The sequence below is a fragment of the Cheilinus undulatus genome, linkage group 23 (genome assembly GCF_018320785.1).
Source record: "Cheilinus undulatus linkage group 23, ASM1832078v1, whole genome shotgun sequence".
In the NCBI taxonomy this organism is placed as follows: Eukaryota; Metazoa; Chordata; class Actinopteri; order Labriformes; family Labridae; genus Cheilinus; species Cheilinus undulatus.
In genome coordinates this window covers 5,980,643-6,005,232 of record NC_054887.1, presented here as the reverse complement: position 1 = coordinate 6,005,232, position 24,590 = coordinate 5,980,643, and the positions used below count along the sequence as shown (strand labels likewise).

At 39.5% G+C, this 24,590-nt stretch overlaps 1 protein-coding gene across 9 annotated transcripts in view; it reads left to right on the top strand.

Annotated features, from left to right (window-relative positions):
* dock4b (dedicator of cytokinesis 4b) overlaps positions 1-24,590 on the top strand; it is a 222,183-nt gene that overhangs the window by 88,002 nt on the left and 109,591 nt on the right. For all 9 annotated transcript variants that reach the window (XM_041780989.1, XM_041780988.1, XM_041780986.1 and 6 more), the window contains exons 9-13: positions 5,120-5,271; positions 13,745-13,826; positions 13,962-14,022; positions 14,133-14,265; positions 19,098-19,186. In XM_041780989.1, the coding sequence (XP_041636923.1) occupies positions 5,120-5,271; positions 13,745-13,826; positions 13,962-14,022; positions 14,133-14,265; positions 19,098-19,186 (517 nt within the window). The remainder of the gene's footprint in view (positions 1-5,119; positions 5,272-13,744; positions 13,827-13,961; positions 14,023-14,132; positions 14,266-19,097; positions 19,187-24,590) is intronic.

Here is a 24,590-nt window from a genome sequence, read left to right as displayed (position 1 = left end):
ATGTTAGTCTGTTGTAGCTTTAAAGAACTTTATGAAATCCCTAATTTGTTCCCCAGTCTCATGCTTAGTCTGCTCTATTGCTTAAGTTGTCTCCTGTGCAAAGGCAGATCAGCCTCAGCTTTCCATCTTCCTTTACTCTGAAAGAGGGCTTTAATACCGAGCATGAGCAGAACAGAGCAGAGTTTAGATCCCAGAGTGATGAATTCATTAACCATGTCAGATCGGGCAGCAGTGATTGATTGCTCTGGCCTGGCCTTGGACATGTGGTCGTAAAATTACCGCTGTGATTTCAGTTATCACTAAAACATTAAGCACACATTTAAAGACTGCACACACACACTTCTCTTGACACAGGTCTGCCTTCCACAAGCTTAAACGAGAGATTGAAAGAGGCTTAAATGGTGATGGAGAAGTGAGGGATGAAAAGAAGGCTCTGATGGAAGGATGGAGAAGTTTCTGCGTCCTCAGTTTGACCCCTTGTCCTCCTTTTTGAAGCTTCTAGTAGTTCCACTGTTGCTTGATTTGGTGCTGCTTCATGCTGTTTAGGAAAGATTACTGAGTGAACAATAATAAGACGGTTGGGCGAGCCCACATGGTCACACTCTACCTCATTCATGCTCTTCTCTCTGCCTTCAGCGTTTCGTTCCCAGTGGGGCTGTCGGGCTGTAAGTCTACTCTTTTTGCCCAGTCATGCTGAAGTTGTCATACGACCACACACTCCTACAACAGGGCAGGACTGAAAATAACCTCATAATAAAGTCCTGGGACATACATTAAGGTCTTAGTCGCCTGTGACAGAAACCAGGAGCTCAGCCCTGTTGTGATGAGAGTAAGTGGTGTGGTAAAAACAAAGTAATTGCCTTGTTGTCGTTAATTCTCCGGCGTGTTGTCTTCTGGGATCCTAGAAAGGGCAGAGCAGTCACGACAAAAGAAAACAAAACAAAACATATTCATCATTGTGACACATAATGCAGCTGTAAAATGATTCATAGTGTAATTTTAAAGCCTGTAAAAGTCTTGTTAGTGGTTTCTCATAAATTTGTAGTTCTAGTGTAACTCTTATCTCGAGACTTTCATGTATTTTAGATGGATTTCTTACCCTGTTGTTGTGTCACCATAGCATAATCAGCTTTTTGAGACTCAAATCTTCTCTAAGCTCCTTCATGTTGGTTTGTAAACACTCCATATTGCATTCTTGGTAGTTTTAATCATTGCAGTTTCTTTTAAAGTCAGCTGCCTCATGTTGTTAAAGTGTGTACAGCGTTGTGAAAAGTATTTTCCCTCTTCCTGATTTCTCAATATTGCATATTTGTCACACTTAAATGTTTCAGATCATCAAACAAATTTGAATATAAGACAAAGATAACCTAATTAAAATACAAATCACAGTTTTTAAATTCTGATTTCATGTATTAGCGGCAAAAGGTCATCCAAACCTTCCTCGGCCTATGTGAAAAAGTCAAAGCACCCACTCCTTGTTAAATCATGAATTAATTGTAATTAACCACATTTTTTCAGACTCAATTTCATTAGCCCCACCCTGGCCTGATTACTACCAGACTTAAATCCTGTAAACAGAACCTGTCTGGTTAAGTGACGTAGGCTAAAACATCTAAAAAAAAACAACACATGCTGCCATCTGAAGAAATCCAAGAACGGATGAGAAACATAAGCTCCTTCTCAGTTGACATTTTGGTATCCTTCCTTCCTTTGCTCGCCTTGTTTCCTCATGTCTTAGCTGAAAGAGAGATGCGAGGAAGAGACACGAGTAGAGAGGAACCTTAGCAAATGAGAAATCCCTCACTTCACAGCGTCAGATACTGGTGAGGAGCTGATCAGCTGATTCACCCCATAGCCCACTGTGCTAATGTTAAGCACAACCTTGTTTTTTTTTTTTTTTTTTTTCATTTTATTTTAACAATACAATGACAGAGGTAAACTGGACAAAAGAAAGGCCATAAAATAATGATGTAAATACTACTAGTTTGGGTGGTCGATTTTAATGCAAACCCTGACATTTTTAATAATGTGCTAAGTTAAAACGCTCTTTGTTCTATTTCCAGCTGGAGTTCTCTGAGAATGTCTTAAATGTGAAGCAATATAGGTTATGTAACTAAAATAAGCCTACATGAATCGATATAAAATTGGATTGAATCAAAACTTGAATTGAATCGAATTCGGACCTTGTGAATTGGAATCAAACTGACTCAGGCAACCAGTGGCGATACCCAGCCCTAATAAAATCACTGAGCAGTTCATTTCAGTGCATATTAGCTGATGTCACTGCCTTCATTGAAAGTTAACAGTTCGCAACATAATGTGTGTGTTTGTTTATTATGAGGTAAATTTCCCAAATCTATCAGCCACAGTGGCATATAAGTCATTAAAGAATCATTACAGAGAGAATTGTACCAGAAAACAGTAAATTTTATCCCCAACTTCTGTCTCTGCTTTGGCACAGAGCCAAGCAGCTTTGATCTGATCAGAAACTTTTTTTTTTCCTTTAATATTTGAGGGGATTGTATATCTCCTGAGTGGGCGTGGCTTCAGCTAATTCAACTGACACGCCCACACCAGAGCAGGTTTTACTGCCTCATTTTTCATGATTTTGAAGCTTAATTTTTTAAACTTAGAGATGTTTTTCCTGACTGAAATTTGATCTGGTGGTTCCTGCCACAGTGGCCTGGCATACAACAAACCTAAAACACAGATTTTTTAAAATAACTTTACAGGGACTTTAAAATCACTATGAGTCACCTAGAGTAGGCTATATTGATAAGCTGCAACAGTACAGTGATCATGGGCACATCAATGCATTATAATCTGAATTAAAGAGCACAGATGGCACAGCGGTTAGATCACACCCTATGTCTGCAGGCACCCCAGGTTAAAGTTTGATTCTCCCTTATACGCTCATCCCTGTTTCTGTCTCTATCCTTCCATTATAGGTCAACTCCTTACACAAGTACCCTTACACCCCTAAAAGCAAAACACTACTCTAACTTCTCTAAGAAAGACAGCATGCAAACCTGCGGACGAGGACAAACACATGCCAGCCTTGTCTCAAAACTTAAAGGAAAAACAGCAGTAGGGCCTTTACAAACAAACAAACAAAAAATGACTAAGCAGTCTTAATAAAGACTTGAGTCTTAGTCACCCTCTCCATGTTATGAATTCTAATGCAATCATTGCTCGAGTCTGAGTCCAAGTCTGAGTCATTAGCGCTCAAGTCCAAGTCAAATCAGGTGTCTTTAAAGTAGGACTGGTTTGTATTACTTCAGCCCAGGGCATGGACTTGAGTACTACAACATGGCTGCTGCTACAACATGATCTACCAGTATGTCTCATGCTGAAAAAGGATAGAAAAATCCTTCTTTTAACATTTTAAGATGCTGCAAATTTCCTCAGATAAATTCAGGTATTATAACTGTCTGCTTGTGTGCTTATTGTCACTCAGGGATGCTTTTCTGCTCCTCACTCTTGCATTGCCTCCATCCTTCTCCCTTTCTTCTCTCCTTACCCTCCTCATGCCCTCCTCCCCCCTCCCCACCTCTTTACATCCTACTACAGAGGCAAATGTGGAGCACAATTTGGCTGTGGCTCTACTGGCCATCTGGTGCTCGGTGTGTGCGTGTTTTCATGAGTGTGTGTGTTTGTCCTTGTATTTTGGGATGTTGACAGCAGATTAGGATGGACCTATCATAAACAGAGCTGTAATGTGTGTGTTAATCTTGATGCTATTTACACCACTGCGCAACGCTGTGTGTGGTGCTTTATCGATCTCTTTAATGCAGATCGACTTTAACATAGCACGTCATATCACTGCCAATACTCGGAGATGTGTGAAGTTATGTTGCATTGTTTGATTGTTGCTCTGCTTTCATTTGTATTCAGTGTGAATTTGGATGTATTTTTCACTTGAAAGGGATGTAAATCATAACAACACCATTAAATATTTGTGTCAAGAATTAATTGACTACTTGCTTGAGGTAAATAAATGTGAGAGAGTCAATATTTTGGTGCTTTTGATGAGTGAATATGTTATAATATTATTACCTTTTAAATCTTTGTGTAAGAAATTAGCTCACTTTCTTTTGTCCCATTTTTCCACTGTAACCAAGGTTACAACAAAGAAACAGGCAGACAATACAGCTCTAATAATACGGCCTCTGGTGCTGTTCACAGTCTTCAATATTACATGCTATATTAACTCACCAAAATCTATATCTTCATCTTTAAATATCCATGCAAATCTGCAGCAGAGCTCCCCCCAACAGTGAGGTGTCTCCTAGGATTATTTCATGTCTTTGATTAAGGAAACTCAACCTTAAATACAGCATCTCTTTAATGTGATTGGTCGGTATTTAAAGGGATGTAACCACATGTTGTTTTTACCCTCAGTATTAACTCTATTTGATGAGCTTTGATCCTACATTTGGGGATCTTTCAGGATTTAAAGGCTTAGGGTTTTTACTGTTTTTTAACCATTCTGAACCCATCCTTTAAATCCCAAATCTACACCAGTGCAGTATAACATTATAGAGTGCATTCAGGAAGTATTCAGACCCCCTGATGATGCAGCCAGATGCTACAATCAATTAAATTCATTTTCCTCTCATTAATCTACACTCAGTACCCAATCATAACAAAGTGAAACAGAGTTTCTGAAATTTTAGCTGGTCTTTCCAGAGATGTTTCTCAGGATTTGAGTCAGGGCTCTTGCTGGGCCACTCTAGGACATTCACATTCGTCCCAGTTCTGTGACGTCATGGTTTGATTTTTTTCTCTGGTATGCATTGTCAACTGTGAGGCCTTCTGTAAAGGGGTGTATTTCTTTCAAAATCATCCTCAATCAATGTAATTTTCCACAGGTGGACTGTAATCAAGGTTTAAAACATTTAAGCAAAGATCAGGAGAAGTGGGAGTGGAAGAGTTGACGCAACGAGTCTGAATACTTATGCCAATGCGATATTTTTTTTCTTTTTGATATTTTTGCAGAGATTTTTAATATTCTGCTTTATGCATTTGACTTTTGGTCCAACAAGGTGTGTTGTTGCAGACTAAGTTCAATACATGAAGAAGATAACATTTAGAAAATCTGTCTTCTCCTCTTCTCCAGATGGAACACCGGCATCGTAAGAAGGAGACGCCTGCGCCCGCCAGCACCCATCACTTATTTGTGCACATGAAGAGTCTGATGAGCGCCAATCTAGGGGAGGAGCTGGAAGTCTTTTTCCACATTTATGATGGACGGGAGAACAGGCCACTCAGGTAGGCATTTGAATGAAAAGATTTGAAGTGATAATGAAAATTGCATACATTTTGAATACTGATTCCTTAATTATTATGCTTTCGTTGTAAGGTTCCATCACTGTGATGTGTGATCAGATATGATTTTTTTCTCAGCCCAGACTAATTTTGATGTGCAGTCCAAAGCAATGTGTGAGAGGTGGAAAGATATTTGCAGGGTGACACTTTGACTGGATCCCCTTTGATCTCTGGAAGCCTTGCTAACTATATTCACAACATTAATTAAATGAAGCAGGCTATTTAAGATCAAATTGACGTATAAAAATGGGCAAGGCCATGCTCTTTTCTCCCATAAACTGTCCACACTGTCCACATTACCCACGGGAGTCTGCATGAGACACAAACACAAAAGCACCCGCATTCCCCTGATGTGGCGTCGGCCATAAACAGGACTGTGTTTAAACTCCCCGGTTTCACAGTTCAAAGCGAAGAAATTCCATTTCAAGTCGCAAACAAAGTGGATTCATCAGGCAAAGAAAAAAACGTGTGGGTTGAGAAATGAGCACTGAAGCTTCTTTTGATAAGTCATGCTTGCATTCCACGCTCCTCTCCGCCCCACAGGGTCACATCAGAGGAACAAGGGTGACAGTGATGGGCCTTTTTTTGTTTTAGCGTGCAGTAACTTTACTTATGTTGCTCTTGAAAATCTGACTCATTATTCATCACACTGATGGAATAAAAATCAAATCAAATAAAACTATTATGTGAACCTGGTTGACCTGAGTTTTTCTAAACCTTGTGTGGATTATCTGTGGTTTCTTCTTCCTCTGTATAAATCAGGATCACAAAGAAGAGGTTCACTAACAAGTTAGACCTACATGCATGATGTGCTAGTTTGTTTTAAAGACACTTTAAGCTCCTGTTAGACATTTTAATTGACCCTTAAACAGACTGAGAATTGCATAATTGGTTATTTATGATCCACAAAGACAAAGAAGGCTTTTTTGAACCATATCGACTATTTCTGCTTAATTTTATTAACGCCTGTAAATTGTCAGAGAGGGTAGAAGGTAGACTTGACTCAAGATATATCACTATACTCAGTCCATGATACAATTTAAGTCCTTTTTGGCAGTTTTGCAGTTTTTACAAAGATATTTTTAATATTAATTCTATGACAAATGAAAATGTAACATATCTCTTTTTATGTTGCTTTTTCATTTGAAGTTGTACCTTTTTGATGTTGAGTTTTCATAGTTTCTTGTAACACAATGCATATATTTTGATTATCAAACGTGACGAGGGCTGAGCGATTTGGAAAAATTAATTGCACATTTTTTTTTAACCCAGTATTGCGATTGCGATTTAACATGCAATTATTTCTTAAATTCCTCATCTCAAGTATTTTCCAACAAAAACAGGCAATAATTCAGTCTTTACTGTAACCAACTAGGGCCGAACGATTTGGGAAAATAATCTAATTGCGATTTTTTTTTACCCAAAATTGCGATTGCGATTTGATATGCGATTATTCCTGAAGTTCCTCATTTCATGTATTTTCCAACAAAAATGATCAATAATTCATTTTATACTAAAGCCAACATGATATTAAATAAAATCAGGGCTGAACAAGTTGGAAAAAAATATCTAGGCTAATTGTGATGATTTTGACTTATTTTGCAAATTGGATATGAATTGTTGTATTAAAGGGAATGATACTTTTTAAATAATTCTCATATTTAATAAAAACATACAAAATGAAGAATATATGTCAAAATATGCCACTAGAAAGAATGCATGATATATAATGCACAACGTCTCTGCTGCAAAAATAAGTTTTGAACTTGTATTTTAACACAAATTTTGACATGTGTTCCAATCACAGTTTCGCTTTTTCCACAGGGGAGCGGAACAAATTTTGTAAAAAATGAAACTTAATATTTCAAAGTTGACCCATCTAAATTAGTGTTTAACAGCCTGAATGTATGCAGTTGTTCTATTGCCTTTAACTTAGAATTAGAAATGCATGTGTTAAACGGTATGATGGTTAAATTTGTTTTTCAAATTAGCCAGCACGGGTTAGGTGTACAAGTTGATAAGACTGGTTATCAATTATTACCAATAATTTTTTATAAACACAGGCTTGAAATCCTGCTCTATAATGCTCTTTTAAACTGTAATGAACCTCCCGCCACTAGAGGCCACTGTAGCTTTAGTCGATGGCTGATGCCTTCTTGTCTGAGCTTTCCCCTGGCACTTCAATCCCTGGACGTGATTTTGAGAAGCTTAGTGGTAGCCTAACGGTTAGCATGTAGTGGGAACATCGCCGTATGACAGTTTATCAAGTAGTAAACAGAAATAAAGTGGTATGCAGTCTGTCGAGGGTTGTATGCACATATATATTGCTTAACTGAATTGAAAAGAGGCCACAAATCAAAGCACGATATCAAACTGCAAAGAGGAGCAAAGGCTGGCAGAGCTAGCTTTTAATGTTAGCCACACTCTAGAGTTTATCAGGCTAACATCACACCCTCTGACACAATGACCCTGTGAGGAATTTGACTGTTTTTGAAATATTTTCTCCTCTTTAGACTGGTCGGTTAAACAAAATTAAATGAGCGTTTAGTCGAATGGGAAAACAGATGCTTAGGTTAAGCATTATATTCATACATAGGAAGGGATCAATCCATGGAGTCCACTATCTTGCATTGTGCATGTTTCTACAGTACCATGGAGGGATCAAATAACAGATTACGACCAGACAGGAGCATCAAAATCAGATTGTTCAGTATCACTTATATTACCAATTTTACATACTGCACCCATTAAGTGTGCACTTGTTTTCTTTTATCTATTATATGTAAATACTTGATGCATGGGTTAGAAATAATGAAGGTAGATGTTTCACTTCTATTCCCAACCCACTCTTTGTCTTTAAGTGGTTGATTAGCATCCACTGTGTATCATATCAAGCTCCACTTGAAGCCCCAATCTCTGCTCCTGCTTTTGAACACTCCTCTACCTTAGGTAAGAGTAATTGGACTCGATCATGCATCTGGAGCAGGTTTACATCTTGTTTTTCTTGAACAGAATGAAGCCAGCTTTTGTTATTAAGCTCAAACATCTCCCTTTAATGCTGTACATGCTATAATTTTTAAACTAAAGTCCAGAAATTCAGCACAATTCTAGTATGAGACAGACACAAAGCTATTTTCCCTGCTGTATGGCTTGTTCCTTTAATCGGTTAATTACAGTTTTTGGGGGATAAAGGCAGTGAGAGGGCTTCACCATTGTGTCTTAGAGGTTCTATCTTCGAGGAAAATCTCACCATGGCAGCTCGCCAGCATTATCTCCCACTGTCTGGTCAGACGCACACAAATTCACACAAGTCGCCTGGCACCGAGCCATTGTGAGCTTCCCTCTGAGCTCTCCATGGGTTCCAAGTGTTTCTGAGTGTGTGTCAGACCAGATGGGGGTCCGACCCATCTTCTCTGTACTATGCCAACACCAGCAGCCCCAGTGCATCATGGCAGCTTCTTTGTGTGTGATACAGGCTCATTGTCTGGCTCCTCTGCAGGACACACAAACACTGTAGGGCAATGTAGCACGCTGACACTGTTGCTCTTTTGTTTTATAACATTTGGGGCTATTCCAGGTCATGTTTGCTGCCATCTCTGTGTCATTTAACAATCAAAATTTCTGCATCTTTTCATTGTGATGTCTGCAAAATAATTACTGAAGTGTGTTCGAGTGTGTGCATGTTTTTCTGCATGCTTTTTTCGCATTGCTTCTGCATTCTGGAGTATTTTCTTTTCCTTCAACTCAGCCTCCTGGGTAGATTTCAGGTTCTTGGCATGTTGGCGGCAACAGTGGCAGTTAATTTACCCACTATTTTACACACCAGTCGCTCATTGGCCCATTTCCCCTCCTCCCCCCTTCGTCGAGTGAGCACATGGCTCCTAATGCAATCATCGATATCAGGAGAGGGAATAGCCAGTGCACTGTGGGCCCAGAGGGGAGGGAAATGGGCCATTCATGTTATGTTAATGCGGGTGGTGATAGAGGGAGATAAGGTCCCACTGGGGGGACAGTGGTGATCAACACGCTGCAGCTGTGGAGAGGGAGAAGAGCATGTATGAGACTTGTGTGTGCGTGTTTGGGCTTGCAGGAGTGGCTGTTAATTGGCAGTTGGGGTTTCGACAATAAGGTGCTAATTAGGGTTTGGGAAAACGTGAGCAAGCCTCATGTCTAATGCATAGGAATCTGTCTCCATACGGACAGTGGAATCGTCTGGAAAGTACCGGAGAGCAACTAATGAGGAACAACCAACTTTGTATCAAGTGTGCTTTCAATTGAGTCATTCCAATATGAGAGAAAACTTTACAGAAGGAATACATGTATGAAAAATCACAAGTATTTGTATAATTAATAATCAGAAACTTAATGAATTCAATTCCAATGCCCTACATACACAAAATACAGTGCAAGAAACAGCCGCTTATTCACATCAGACATGGTAAGTTTTAAGCTTGTAAGAGGAGCTTTTAATAGCCTGACTATTATGAAAACATCCTAATCCATTGTAGCTGTATGCAGCATGAGGTCGAGTTATATAGGATCTGTCGGGTATGTTCTGCTCTTGTCTGAATTGGCGCTGGCTATCGGTGCCAGCGCCTTGGCTCATTGTCAGGCCCGGCTGCATTACAAGGTTTTCTCCCCGCTTATCGGTGGACTGTGAAAGTCACCTAACTGGATTAGCCCTCAGCTCGCCAGCCAGGATGAGATGGGGCCCAGCAGGAAGCGTCCACTGCCTCTCTTTGAGCGTGTGTGCAAGATACAGAAAGAGGACAGAGTACAAAGAGGATGAAAATGCGAGCCGTGTCCGTCCTTTTCTGTTTCTGACCGACATGCGCTTAATTTCTAGCCTGCACAATGAGTGGGTGTGGGGCATTTGAGGCCAGGGTTCTTGTTTCTAGACAGTTCAGTCTGCTCTGTCAAGGTCTTGAACCTCTTATTATAAGTATGGGCAGTGTTTCCAGAATGATTCAGTGGTGCTTGGACTTGATGCCAGACAGTTTACTTTTCCAGTCATCTCAGTGTGGCTGCTTATTGTTTTTATTTACAGCCGCACTGGTATTATAGCTTCAGGGAGGATAAAGTATCCTTGTTAGTCGCTTTACTTCTGTCTAGACAGAAAAGTCTCTACTACCACAGGAACGATTACCATGAAATTTAGCACAGATATTCATGCTACTCCAGAGGGAGAATCCTGATGATTGGGCGATCCCTTGCTTCTTCATTTAGTGCAGCCAGCAGGATGACCTTTTATATCTCAAGGGAAATGGCTCAACCAAGGGTATCATCATTATTACAAACTTACAATATAACCCAAAATAGAATGTTAAATACATGTTTGTTACCTGATATAAATGTTTATTTGCTCATTTTGTATCTGAATACATTTTTAGATGGTATGGTGTTTGAAATTTCATTATAACACCACTCGTAGAAAGTACTTACATAAAACACCCAGGTATATTTTCTGACCAATTTATTGAAATGTGTTTGTAATTGTCATCTATGCACCCAAGAGACATCCACTAGTACATTCATCTTATAAATGCACCAACTAAGGCACCACATCAGATGTTAAAAATGAAGCATTGTAAGCTGTGGTTTTATCATCTCCTATCAGCTTCTTGCTAGTATCCTGTATTTCTGCACTCTAGGATGTACATCAAAAACTGGAGTGGTGACGTATCAGTGTTAAACATTTCAGATTTAGTTGATTTTAACTCCCAGAGTGTAAATTTAACTCCATTCTGAGTGAAATGGCCCTCAGTGTTGGAGTTATTTAACAGAGCTAATCCATTCAGTGCAAGTCTAGCTCTGCAGGGAGTCAGCTGATCTATGCTGGTGTACTGACTTACACCTCAGGGCGTACTCCAGATCATCGTCTCTCTCTTTGCTCCATCTTTGCCGTAAGACACCTGACAGCTTCATGTGTTGAATGCGAGGTGGTAGTCTTTATTAAGTATGGAAAGGGCAATGCACTGTCAATAATTCAAAATTATGATGACTTTAAATAACACCTAAAGTGAAAGGAAATAGCATGATGTTGTGTTAAAAGTGCACTTTATTGTATAACAAACAACACTGTGAGTGTTAAAAATTAATACCACAAGAGAGTTAAAATACTAACACTTTCCAAAGTGCTGATATTACTTGGAACCTGTGAGAATCATATAAATTTGGAAAAAGGTGAATTAGGTGTGTGAGGTTATCTGAATGTCTTCTTAGAACTTACTGCTGATGAATGCAATCGGAAGAGCTGAAACTTGACATTTTAGTAGGCATTGCAAAGCAGCGTGGAATGGCCATCCCTGTTGGTGTGCTGAACTGGAACGATGACCACAGGTAAAATACCTGCTTTAAATTTCCATATTAGGAGTGGATTGGAGTATGTAGCCCAGAGTACCAGTCTGCCTTGAAGTAGCATCATGGTACATTTCCACAGACAGTTCACTTCAGTCTGTAGAGTTCCTCCTGTCAAAGTTGGGAAATGTCCCATAATAACTATTAAAGCTGTAGTAAGCGATTTATTTTTAGTGTTGTATGCCCACAAAAACATCTTGTTATTGAAGCCATCTAAAATAATAACACACTTCTGCAATGCCTCCTCGTGCTGCACTCCCACTTGAGGAGAACCAGAAAGGGACGATGCTCCAGCCAATTAGGAGGCTAGTACTCGCAGCCAATCACGGCTCAGGACCGAGGGAGCGTTCTTATTGGCCGCTGTAGTAGGTGTGCTTGTGCCTCAGCTCAGTGAGAAGTTTATACAATGGCGGAGTTACCGGCGGTGTTTGGACCTATGTAGAATTTGTTCACGCTGAGATGACGTGTTTTCTAACCTGTAATCCGACCATTGATTTCAGTGGAAAAGTGGCGCAAAATCACTCCGCGAGAGCTTTGCCACCGTCAGTATTCGATTCAGCAGATGTGCACATTCGCAAGGAGGTATATTAGAAGATGAGTGGAGCTATGGAGCTCAAACAGGAAGAAGAGCAGGAAGGGAGGGGGAGTAGAGTTGAATTGAATGTTATATACTCGAATGTTACATGGGCCATGTTTAAATATTCCTTGAATTTTGAGAGAGCAATTTCAAGGTCATTCTGCAAATGTCAGCTACCTCATTGACTACCTGTGAGGTAGACCTTCCTAGATATCATTGGTGAAGCGGAGATACAAGGGGAACTGGACAGCACTGTCAGGAACAACAAAGTGTTCTAGCTAGTCTCGCAACAGATGGCTGCAGAGGAGCCTGGAGTGGTGCTGCTCAATTGTGCAAGCACTGGGGAAGGTGGTTGAGTTTGGGGGGTTCTTAAAAGGCAAGACATGATAAAAGCCGATATGGCAGAACAACAGTTTTTTTTTTTTGCAAAGACTGTGCATTGGTCAAGTGATGTAAATCCAAAAACCCAGCACCCTTACTCCCAATGCATATCCTGAAAATTTCCTGCCTGTGGTTTATCCTGACTTCAGTTAGGATTTCTTTTATGGGACTGGAAGGAAAAGTTCATGCAAATTGAAGTTGTGTTTTCACTTTTGAATATTCAGCAGTTTTGTAAATGTGTGAAATCATCATTTGTTTCTGAAATAGCAGGTTGTGTTCAGAGCTGTTTATTTTTATGTTTTCTTTTCCTATGTGCCTCACTGAGTTTCACAGCTTAGCTGTTCACCTAACGGCAATTTCCAGATTCGTTAGCATGGCTGTGGACGAGTTATCATGCACTAAGACGGACCAGAGATGTTATCGACTATTGGACAGCAGGCATCAGTTTCTTTTAATGCTGAATCAAAAAGACAGCTTAGTATCTGTCACATTTACCTGCATATAGCAGGGTAATTTTCTCCTTTTGTCTGTTTTCACCATTTAATAATGGTTTCACTCTACCCCTGTCACCACAAAAGGATTTATGACAAGCCTGGCTGTTATGAGACTGAGGTTACACGTTCTCTTCTCTTACCCGTCACTGTTTTTGCTGACAGTCCAGTATCGTGTCTAAAATGTGTCAGAAAGAATCCACAGTGTGCAAAAGCACGCTGAATATTTTATTGAGCTGCGGAGGAGCAACGTGAGGATGTTCTTGTCGGATATGTTACAGACAATCTGTCGGGTTGGGGATTCGGTTCAGTAATTCAAGCTTTGTATATGTTTTTCTCTCCTCCTATCCTTCTGTCTCCACTCCCTCTTTGCTTGTCTCTCTTGCCTCATGTCCTCTTTCAGGCTGCTTCAGTTTGAAGTTTGAACTTTGAAGCGTTTTCTCCAGTGCCCGCTGCTAAGAACTTGACATTTTTGACATTGTTTCTAATCTTTATTCTGTTCCTGTTAGCGGTGGCTTGGATTTAGCTGTTTATGATGACACCCAGACATCACTCTTGACCTTTTTCATCTCAATATGTGTTCTCTGCCTCTGATTCTCGTCTTTTACAGTGAAAGGTTCTTTGTGAAGCTGAATAAGAGCGGGCTGCCCAAGTCTCCAGAGAAGACAGAGAGACAATGCACACTATTTGTGGTGAGTGGTGCATTTTCAAAGATGTATTTGTAGCAATCATGTTCTATTACCCTGAGAACTGAACTCTACGTCAGCCTGTAGCTTGTTTACTATGATCCAATCTGATGCTCAAGTATGTTTTTCCTTTTTTGACAGGATTTGGGGAGCAGTGATCTGCGAAAAGATGTCTACATCGTTGTTCACATCATAAGAATAGGTGGGAGTGTTTTTTCCTGCAGAGCGCTACATGTCTTTTAAATCTCTTGGGCTTTTGTCGCAGGGCTGTTATGACTGAAGAAGCTTCTTTTTGTTTTTGTGTGCATGCAGGGAGAATGGGAGCAGGAGAAAAGAAGAACTTGTGTAGCGTACAGTACAGGCGGCCTTTTGGCTGTGCTGTCGTCAGCATTGCAGATCTCCTTACTGCTGACTCCAAGGATGACCACCTGCTCAAGGTTTATGCGTAAGTCACTGAAAATGACACGTTTTAAAGTCTTTTCTTCCAAATGGTAAACAAAACTTTACTAAAAGGCTTACTTTGAAGCATTCTGGATATCAGTAGAGCAAGAATTTAATGCCCTTCATGTAAGGAAATTGTGGAGTCCTTCTAGTTTGTTGTTTTTAGCTCTGTTCACACAGGAGAGACAGCACTTCCTTCGGCCTGTTTATGACAGCCCCTCCACTGTTTCTCAGCTGTAATGATGGACACTATCACTATAGTACAACTAAAAGAGATTAAACAAACAGATATATACTTTGGCCTAAAAACCAAATAGATGGAAATCAGTTTATCTTTGAGATGGATATTGTATCTTAAATCTTAGAGATTTTTTCACCTGCAAGTGTCTGCTGCTCTCTTTCTGGCAGACATTTGCGGATGAAACAGGAAGGATGGGGTGGAAAAACTGGTGAGGCTAGAGTGTAACAAGATCTCCTCCTGTGAGACTGACATGTCACAAAAATTTCTCATCAAGGTAAAAACTGGCTCTCGATGGTGGTCCATAGACAAAGAGCAAATTAACACAGAGCATTAAATCTAACACTAGAAAAGTTTGTTTTGAGCATTAAATCAACACTTTCTAAGTGTTAATTTTTTACCCTGAACCAGAGTTATTCAGACACTGCATTCAGCAAAACCAACACATTAATACAACTCCCATAGTGTTAAATTCAACAAATTTTCTGAGTTAATAATAACCTTACTAAGCAGATAGATCGGCCAGATGCCATGACTGTCATCAGGTGAATCTAGCTTAAAAAGCTCCAAACCACATCGTTCGCGCCAAACTGAAGACAGATGAGAATGAGGCGGTAGCTGTGAGCAGGGTTTTGTTGCTGTGGCTGCTGCCAGTGTAGCTATTAGCTTGGATGTAGCCATAGCATGGCGGCAGTTTAATCGGACCTCAACCATGTTGCTTTATTGAAATAAGAGCAAAGAATCACACTGATATCTTCTCTTAAAGTGTTAATTTCATCAACTAAAACTATGACTAAAATTGTTCATCAACAGCCTTCTTTTCTATGACAAGAACTAGACTAACAAAAAATAGATTTGTGATGACTAAAACTGACAAAAAGTAAGTTTTGTTTTTGTCAACATGACTAAAACTAAACTAAAATGTAATGTGGTTTTCATCAGACATTCAAAATCTGTGATATTTCTCTATTGGTGGTCAGTCTGTCATAAAACAATGCAGCTGTATCTATTCTGCCTCTCAGCTGTAGAAAGCAGGGACCCCAGGTTTGGCAGAGTGCAGAGAACAAATGACAAATGACTCTGGTACCATGACTTGGTACCAAATTAAGGCAAGAAAATAAATGTTAAGACTAAAATGTGAGGACTTTTTATGGACTAAAACTAGACTAAAATGTCTTGAGTTTTTGTCGACTAAAACTAGACTAAAACTAAAAAGGGTAGAAATGACTAAAATGTGACTAAAAATAAAAGACATTTTGTCTTAAGACTAAGACTAAGACTGAAATTAAAAACAGCTGCCAAAATTAACACTGTTCTCTTAGCAGAAAAGTTGCTTTTGCATGTACCCTGTTAGGCTTCTGCATAAACTTTAACAACTGATAAGCTCCGCTGTTTGAAGTAATAGGTTTAGCCTGTATAGCTGAGGTGAGCTCTGGAGATATGCATGTCTACAAACTTATTTCGTCTTGTCGCTCTGATTGGCCCATCATGAATGTGACAGACAAAACATTCATCCAATCACCTACTGAGAATTTTATGAAAACTTCTGCCCTTTCAAAAGCAGATGAATATTGAATTTGAAATACTATTCATCTTTGCTATGGACATATGAAAGTCTATCTGGTGTGTCAGGTTACGTGTCAGTGACCAACTCAGTAGATAACTTCTGTCATGGTGCAGAAGTGTTAAACATCATAAACAATGGCTCTCCAAAACATAAGTGAAGGAATCCAAGCAGTGGGTAAACACTCTACCCAAGGGCATGATGGAAAATCTCCAACCCTCAGATTTGAAGCTGAAGTTGGCAGACACTTTTAGAGTTAAAATCAACTCTGAAATGGTTAACACTGAAAATCCAACACTTCAGTTTTTACTGTGTGGAATAAACTCTGTGACCTTGAATCAACTTAATCTGAAAGAACATGCGAGAGCGTTTGATAACTCTAAGGCTGAGTTGAAATAACTCTTCTGAAGGAGTTGATCTTTTGGCTCTTATACTCTGATAGTTTGTTTAACTTAAGTGAACTCTTTCTCATTGTTAACAGTCAGCCCTTTCTAGTGTTACATTTTAACCTTATAGAGTTGATATTTCAAAATGCTATAATGGATAGTTGACTTCCAGGGCATTCTTTTATTTAACACATTTAGCCGTTGTGTTCACATCCTCCAGCTCTGTTGCTGGATGCAGAAACAGAGCTGTTGAGAGTAAACTTGGTCTGATGTCGAACTGGAAATTACATGGGAGATGCTTCTGCCACTTTTAGATCTTATCTGTGGCAGCTAGAAGTTGTTCATAGCTGATCTGTGAGCTGTTTGAAGTTCGTTAAAATATATACACCATTATTTTGCCTTTGTGCCTTAGACCAGTGGTTCTCAACTGGTGGGTTGGGACTAGGGCTGGATGATTATGGCAAAAATAATAATCACGATTATTTTGACTAATATTGAAATCACGATCAATAAACATGATCATTCATTGATTTCAAAACTTGAGTATCTATTGAACCACAACTTAAAAGAACAATGAAAAATAAATTGGTAACAAGTAAAATAATAATAATATTTTAAATAATAGCAATAAAAAACAGTAAATAAAATTAAATACCCACTCTACATGCACTCCTGTAAAACTTGCAACATGCAAATTGTCCTACCATGTCCTACCCTTCTTATCAACCAAAGGCTGCCGTTCTGTCATGTTTTTAAGCACTCGCTCCTCATATTATTGATCCACATATGTCACACGCTTGCTGCAGCTGCGCACGCAACACAGGTGCATTAATCGTTTTCTTCCTATATAATGTTTTTATGATCGTGAGAAGCCGAAATTGAAATCACAATCAAATTTCAAATAATTGTCCAGCCCTAGTTGGGACCCAAAAGTGGGTCGCAAAGCTCTCTCCAGTGGGTCGTGAATGGGTGCCAAGAAAACATAGTCTTCAAAAGTATGTGGACATACAGTACATCCTTGTGTTTTATCAGGTTTTCCAGTGATAATGAGGAAATGTAAGTCTATTTCTCAAGGTTTCAACTTATTTATATTTTTCCCCCAAATATAAAATTGTTTCCCCCAAGATAATTGGGAAATTCCTTGATAAATGACCAAATTTCCATGCTGTCTGAGGAAAATCCATTAAAATGTAATGTGCACCTATGATAATGCAATTTTTAAGCCAGTTATTTGTCCTTCTCATGGTTTCCTCCATTTAGCGTCCAAACTGCAGCTTTTTCATCAAAAACTCTTGATTATGATTGGAAATTTTCAGAAATCTGGGTTGCAGTTGGTCGACACGGAGGTGGTGGTGGGTCCTGACCTAGACCAGTTGAGAACCACTGCCTTAGACTATTATTCTGGTTTTTGTTGTCTAGGTTTTCCTAAAAAATAGTTGAAATCTTGTCTTGTCATTTTCCTGTGAGCCCCAGTCTCATGAGCTTCTTTAGTCTCTCTTAAACTTTGTTGTTATCCTTTTTATCTTGTTTGTTTGATTTGTGTTTGACGGTAAGTGGGAAAATCACAGATTTTGTTTCTGCTGTGGGTCCTCATGCTAAAATAAGCTAACTGTCTGCTAGCTTCAGCTTTATTAGATGTGTATGAACAACTGATGTAGACAATCCCAAAACTATTAGACTATTTCTTTAAAAATCCTTTCTCTCCACAGGTTAACTCACATTGAAATTTTATTTTGAAGACACTTAAAGTAAATGTTTAATATTGAAGAAACAAGTACAAGTCTTGACATTCCCAGCACTGAAGTTCCCTTTTATGTAGCTACAAAGCAGTTCAGCTGAGGTCGTCTTATTAGCTGGTAACAAATAGTGCAATTTTATTAAAGCTATTGCACAAAAACAAAGCCCTGCTTCCTGTTGTATTTCGACACACTGGCCTTGAAAGCACTTTGTTGTCCAGCCTGGTCTACACAGTGCCCTGAGGGACAGAAAAGACTTCTGTTGGCACACTGCTCTGACCTAAATTAGAGCTGGATCAGTGTGACTGGCCAACAGAAGAAAATACAACCACCCTCCTATACCTGCAGTTACACCAGCAATTTTGGTCGGATTAGGATTAACATACTGAGCTGCATGTTTTTGGAATTAGGTTAAGGCATCACAGAAAATACAGTAGGAACTTGTTTTCACTTGATATGGCCTAGTTAAGTTTTAAATCAGGTAACAAACAACTGGACTATGATGTAGTTCACAGCCAAACTCATACCCTTTACCTCCATCATTTGCAGTCTAAGTTACAGGAGATCTTTCAGTACATGCTACGTATGCTAACATTAGATGCAACTGATGGCTGCAAGTGCAAATAAATAGATACAATAGGGCAGAAATCCATATATATTTACATATAAATAGACACTATAAAGCCTTAAAAAACAATTGCAATAAGTGCAAGAAGATGATTATTTAAAACAGAAATGTATAAGTTACAAGCTGGTGACATGGACTTTTAAAGACGTGGGCACCGAAAGATGGGCTTAAGTCTTTACTTGGTTAAGTTTTTGACACTGAAGGATTCAGAATTTCTCTTCTTTAATTTAATGTTGATAGAAAGGATTAATTTTCTTTTTGTCCTCCTTACCTTTCCGTCTTAGGTGTAACACTGAGAGTGAGTGGTACCAAATCCACGAGAACATCATTAAAAAGGCAAATTCAAGATACAACCTGTCAGGCTCCAACACAGGTAAGAATCACTCCAGTATTATTGTATTTTTCTCACTTTTACCACTTTGGTTATATATGTTCCAGAGGAAGAATTTAGACACGGCAAAGTCAGCAACTCAGATCACAAGTCTCGCACTGTGTGAGTCAGTTTCCGGTCAGTCTGAGTCATTTTTTTTTTCACATTGGGATAAAGTTCCTCTTCAGGGGAGCGGATCAGTCTTCACACGGTTGTGTCTGCAGGAAGCTGAAATGCATTCAGATGATTTTTATAAATAGATGTATTTGCATCATCCTGAACAACGGCATCAGCAGTTTCCCGTAGCAACAGGTCGGTGGAGGAATCAGGACACCGAGTTCTTCAAACACCAAAGAAGTGACATGTGATATATGAAAAATGTTGTTATGCAACACAGATGAGGATGAAATTATTAACTCCTCTATGTTTTATTTAGGATGCTTACATTATTTTTCTTTGCACGCAGAAACAAATAATTTGCAAAAAAAAACAAAAACTAGTAGGGTCTAAATAATAAGCCCCCTAATGCTAATAATCAGTTGTTTCTCATTTTTGCTGGATAACAGCCTGCAGTCGTTTGTTGTAGTTGTCAAAAAGTCTCAAACACGTCTCCTGAGGAGTCGTAGCCCGTTCTTCTCAATCCAGTTTCTCAAGCTCCTTCAGATTTGATGGCCTGCTGACATGCTGACATGCTTCTGACCCCATGTAGTGATTTTTTTTAAATTTTTTGTAACATAATTTTGTTTCTGTGTGTAAAGTAAAATAATGTAAGCATCCAAAATAAAACGAGAATGTCTGGAGAAGCTTTGTTAAAAAATCCTTGCTGTGTTTAACAGCTCTTGGGAAATACTTCTAAAAAATGACATTTTAATAGGGGGGCTAATAGTTGCATCCTCATCTGTAAGTGCCATATTCTATTTCTGATAATGATGATGCAAAGAGCCGCACAGACCCGGCTGTTAGAGGAATTATTTCATCAGCTATTTTATGTGCAGAAATAACAACCTAAGATAAGCTTCTGATAAGGACTTTTAAATGCATCATGTTGTGTGAAGGAAGCCTGAATGGGGTATAAAATGAGACAACACATAATCAAGAAGCAAACAGTGTTTGCTAAACTGCAGCTGTTTGCTTTACTGTTGTGAACATTTACCCCTCGATGCAATCAGCAAAAGTTCATCAACAGTTTGTCCTCAAGCCGATTTACATAAAAGAAGTGGTGAAATGAAGCTGTAATCTTCCTGCAGGCTGTTATTTTCATCATGAAAATAGTTACCAGAGTTCATTGCCTTTTATATCTCCCTTTTGTACTCTTATAGGAAGCAGGCTCAGTTAAAAAAAAGGTTGCTAATTGTGTAAGCGCTATCACTGCATGCAAATGCAGAGAGGAGATTAAAAAAATATCAGGAATCTGTGAGACTGATCTACTGACTCAGCCTCCACTTTCACACCTTTCCTCAGAAGAACAATAACGACTGGAGGAGAAAGCATACAAATCCATAATCATGAATAGTCTTGCATAACTGTGGAGTAAGACAGCAATTAAACTGAATGACACAATGCGATGTGAGCTTTATCTGAGCAGCATCTTTACCCTCCATTGGTTTAGCACAAAACATCAAGCAGGACTTCTTTCCACTGAATGGATGGAGACGTTGGAGGTTTGCACGGCTCAACTGGGAAGAAGAAAAATCTGAATTCATTCATGCTAAATCAAGCAGCTGAGAAATAAGGATGAACACTTACTTAACTGCGCCCTTATCTCACACTGCACTGAGGAAAATCTTAATCAAGTTCTTATATCAGCTTTATTTGCAGCCTTATCTGTAGACTTGCTGTATAATCAGGGGCTACATATCACTTTAATTACAGATAAACCATACAGATAAAATGTGGATGCTAAACTTCAGAGATGTTTTCCAGATAACCCTTCAGACATGGAGCTTAGCCACTTTTTCACACCTGATGCATGACAGTGACATAGCAAATGTATTCAAAACAATTACAAACACCTGCAAAACTCAGCACGTTGTCTTAGTAGACAATTTTTTTTTTTTTACATTATGCAACATATAAGCGCCTCCTTCAGGCTTTCATTTCACAGCATTATGCAAACCAGCGCTCACACTGGCACACTCGTCATTAACACATGTAAGTGAATTATTCTAGAGACCTCCTCCCTTCTCTGGCTGCTGTTTGCAGTTTATCACAAACACTTGGATGTCAGCTATTGAGTCGCTGTCAGCTAAAAGACATTGATCCAGCCGAACGCCTGATTCGCCTCACTGCTTTCTCTTTCAAACTGCATTAGAGGAGAGCTGAGGGTCTTTTGTCACAACACTCTGGCATGCATAATTGGAGCGAGTTTGTTCCAAAATTGCATTTCCACCACTTAACTGAATTTGACATTGATCCTATGGAATGAAAGAGAAAAGGCTTTAATCACAATTTCTAAGATAATGAACTTCATTTGTGTGTTTTTGGGCACCATTTGTCTGCCTTGGCTAAATTAATTCATTATGATTTTGTTCGCTCTGGCAGTCTGACTTTTCAAGGCCTTTATTGGCTGTTCTGCTTTTCACTTCTTGCATGTCTTTTAAGCTACTGTGAGGAGTTTCTAGCTGGTCATTTATCAAACTAGAAGTAAGACTGATGCCTCTTTAAAAACCACAAAACAAACAGGGACATAGAGTGTAGATTTATTATGTCTGTATGATTTTATGACTAAAACGGCATGCTTCCTTCAGCATCTGACTGAGTTTACTTTGCCTACGGTGAAGATTCACAATGAGTGAAACATTTGACTTAAAATATGGCAAGAATATTTTTTTTATCATTAAGAAGCCCTTCTTACGCATGAACAGGAACATATCTGCATGGTTAGATTAGGCGTTTGCAGCTTTAACAGCCTCGACAGTTCCAGGAAGCCATTCCTCAAAATTTTGGAGTGTTTCTGTGGGAATTTGTGCCCATTCATTCTGTAGAGCATTTATGTGGTCAGGCACTGATGTTGGATGAGAAGACCTGTCTCGCAATCTCTGCTCCAGTTCATCCCAAAGGTGCTCGATAGTGTTCATCAAACCATGTCTTTATAGTCCTTGCTTTGTGCACTGGGGCCCTTTTATTTTAGAATTAAAAAGGGCCTTCCCTAAACTGTTGCCACAAAGTTGGAAGCATAGCATTGTCCAAAATGTCTTGGTATGCTGAAGCTTTAGGATTGGCCTTCACTGAAGGTAAGGGGCCTTGCTCAAACCCTAAAAACAGCCTCATACCACTATCCCTCCTCCACCAAATGTTTTCCTACTATCAGCCAAACCCAGACTCACCCATCCAACTGCCAAACAGAGGAGCGTGATTCCTCACTCCACAGAACACATTTCCACTGTTCCACAGTCCAGTGTCGGTGTTCTTTACATGACTCTCTCTGATGCATGGCATTGGACTTGGTGATGTGAAGCTTGCATGCTGCAGCTCAGTCATGGAAACTCATTTATGAAGCTCTTGTCTCACAGGTCTTGTGCTTACATTAATGCCAGTGGAAGTTCATAACTCCTCAGCTGTGGAATCAGCAGAGCGTTGGCGACTTTTACACACCATGCACCTTAGCAGTCGTTGACCCTGCTCTGTGATTTTACTTAGTCTTCAGCTTTATGGCTAAGTTGCTGTTGTTCCTAAACGCTTCCACTTTCCAGTCATGTCCTTTACTGTTTACTGTGGAATATCCAGCAGGGGTGAAATATCCCAGCTGTCTTATTGCAAATCCATCATAGTAGAAGTCGCTGAGGTCTTTAGAATGACCCATTTTTTATCACAAATGTTTTCACATAGACACTGCATGGCTAGGTGCTTGGTTTTATACACAGGTCTGATTGAAACACCTGAAATCAGTAAGAAACAGGTGTGTCCAGATACTTTCGTCCATATAGTGTAACTTTAAATGCACCGCTGCATTGAGAGCAGCTTTGCACAGAATCATTTTCAGCACATTTTTACTGTGTACATCCTCTTAAAAGTCATTTTTTCCCAAAGGCTGCAGAGCAGCATTGCAGAAAACATAACCCTTGTCTAGCATTGACACCACAGTGTACAAAGTGTAGTGCATATTTCATCCCTTGCAAACAGGTCAGTGTCTCCTCTCCAGCTCGTCCCTGTAAAAACGTCCGTGCAGGAGTTATGGAACACCATGCATAATTAAAGAACTGCAATTTATTACACTTAGTGCCGGGAGAGCAATTAAAACAAGTGTGCAGTGAAGTGAGATAAGGTAACGTTCGTTTGTGTGTGTATATGTGTACATTGCACAACTCCAATCTTTTGTGTGCATCTGAAGTTGTCTGGCTTTTAAATAGCCCTGGCAGTGAGCCAGAAGTCTCTCATTTGCAGCCAATTAGCAGGGGAGGATGAATTCACCGGCCTTAAAGAATAAAGAATAAAGGAGATGTTTGGGAAATAAAGAGGCTGAGAGACAGTCTGTGTGAGGAGACAAGTATTTCTTTCAAATGCTCACTAATGACTACCTTGTTTTTCTTGTGTGTCAGGGTCATGGAGGCCTTGAGAGAAATTTAAAGATGAGAGCAGTATTTGATGAGAGGTGATTGGTTTTTGTTTACATGTTGCGCAGTAGTCCGTAACAGTGATTTTATAAGAATCTGGCTCAGTATGAGTCAGGTCAGGTGGATAATTCATCTCCCACCTCCGTGTGAGTGTAGGCAGTGACAGAAGAGGCTGTGACAACTCCATTTTTTTGCGTGTGTTTTTATTTTTCCTCTGTTTTTGTTGACTTGGTGAAGAGGCAGGCTGGGTGGGCTGAGGGCAGGAGAGGTCGAGGGTGTTTTTGTCAGCGTCAGCTACATCTACCAGGCGGAATAGTAATGAAGCTGGCTTTGCCTAATTGTAGCCCTGAAGTAGCTTTTAGAGCGAGTATGTGTGAGCGTTCATTTATGTGTGTTTTAATGCCAAAGGCTCCGAATTAGGGGGTTAGGCTGATTAGGCTGGGGTAGAAAAAAACTCCCCTGAACCCAATGGGGGCCTCCTTTCATTTCCTATTAGCTTTTAGTGCCAGGTTTAACAAACGGTTGGTGGACTGTGTGGGGTTCATCTTTCAATTATATCACCTCTACCCTCTGTTTTTATGCCTTTGACCTTGTCTGGGTGTAGGCCAAAATATGTTAGTAACAACCAGACGTACTGACTTATAATATTATCAGTCTGCAGAAGTGTATAATACATGAAAATGCATCTAAATTATAAAAAGATTACATGAAGACTGAATGAAAATGAAGTGAAGCTCAATAACCTGTGGTACCGTACCTAGAGGAATCGTGGGCAGTGTTACTACTAAGGTTGTAGTTAACGCTCTTGTTTGTATTAGTATTTTTAATCTAAATTTGTGCCTGTTTAATTCCAC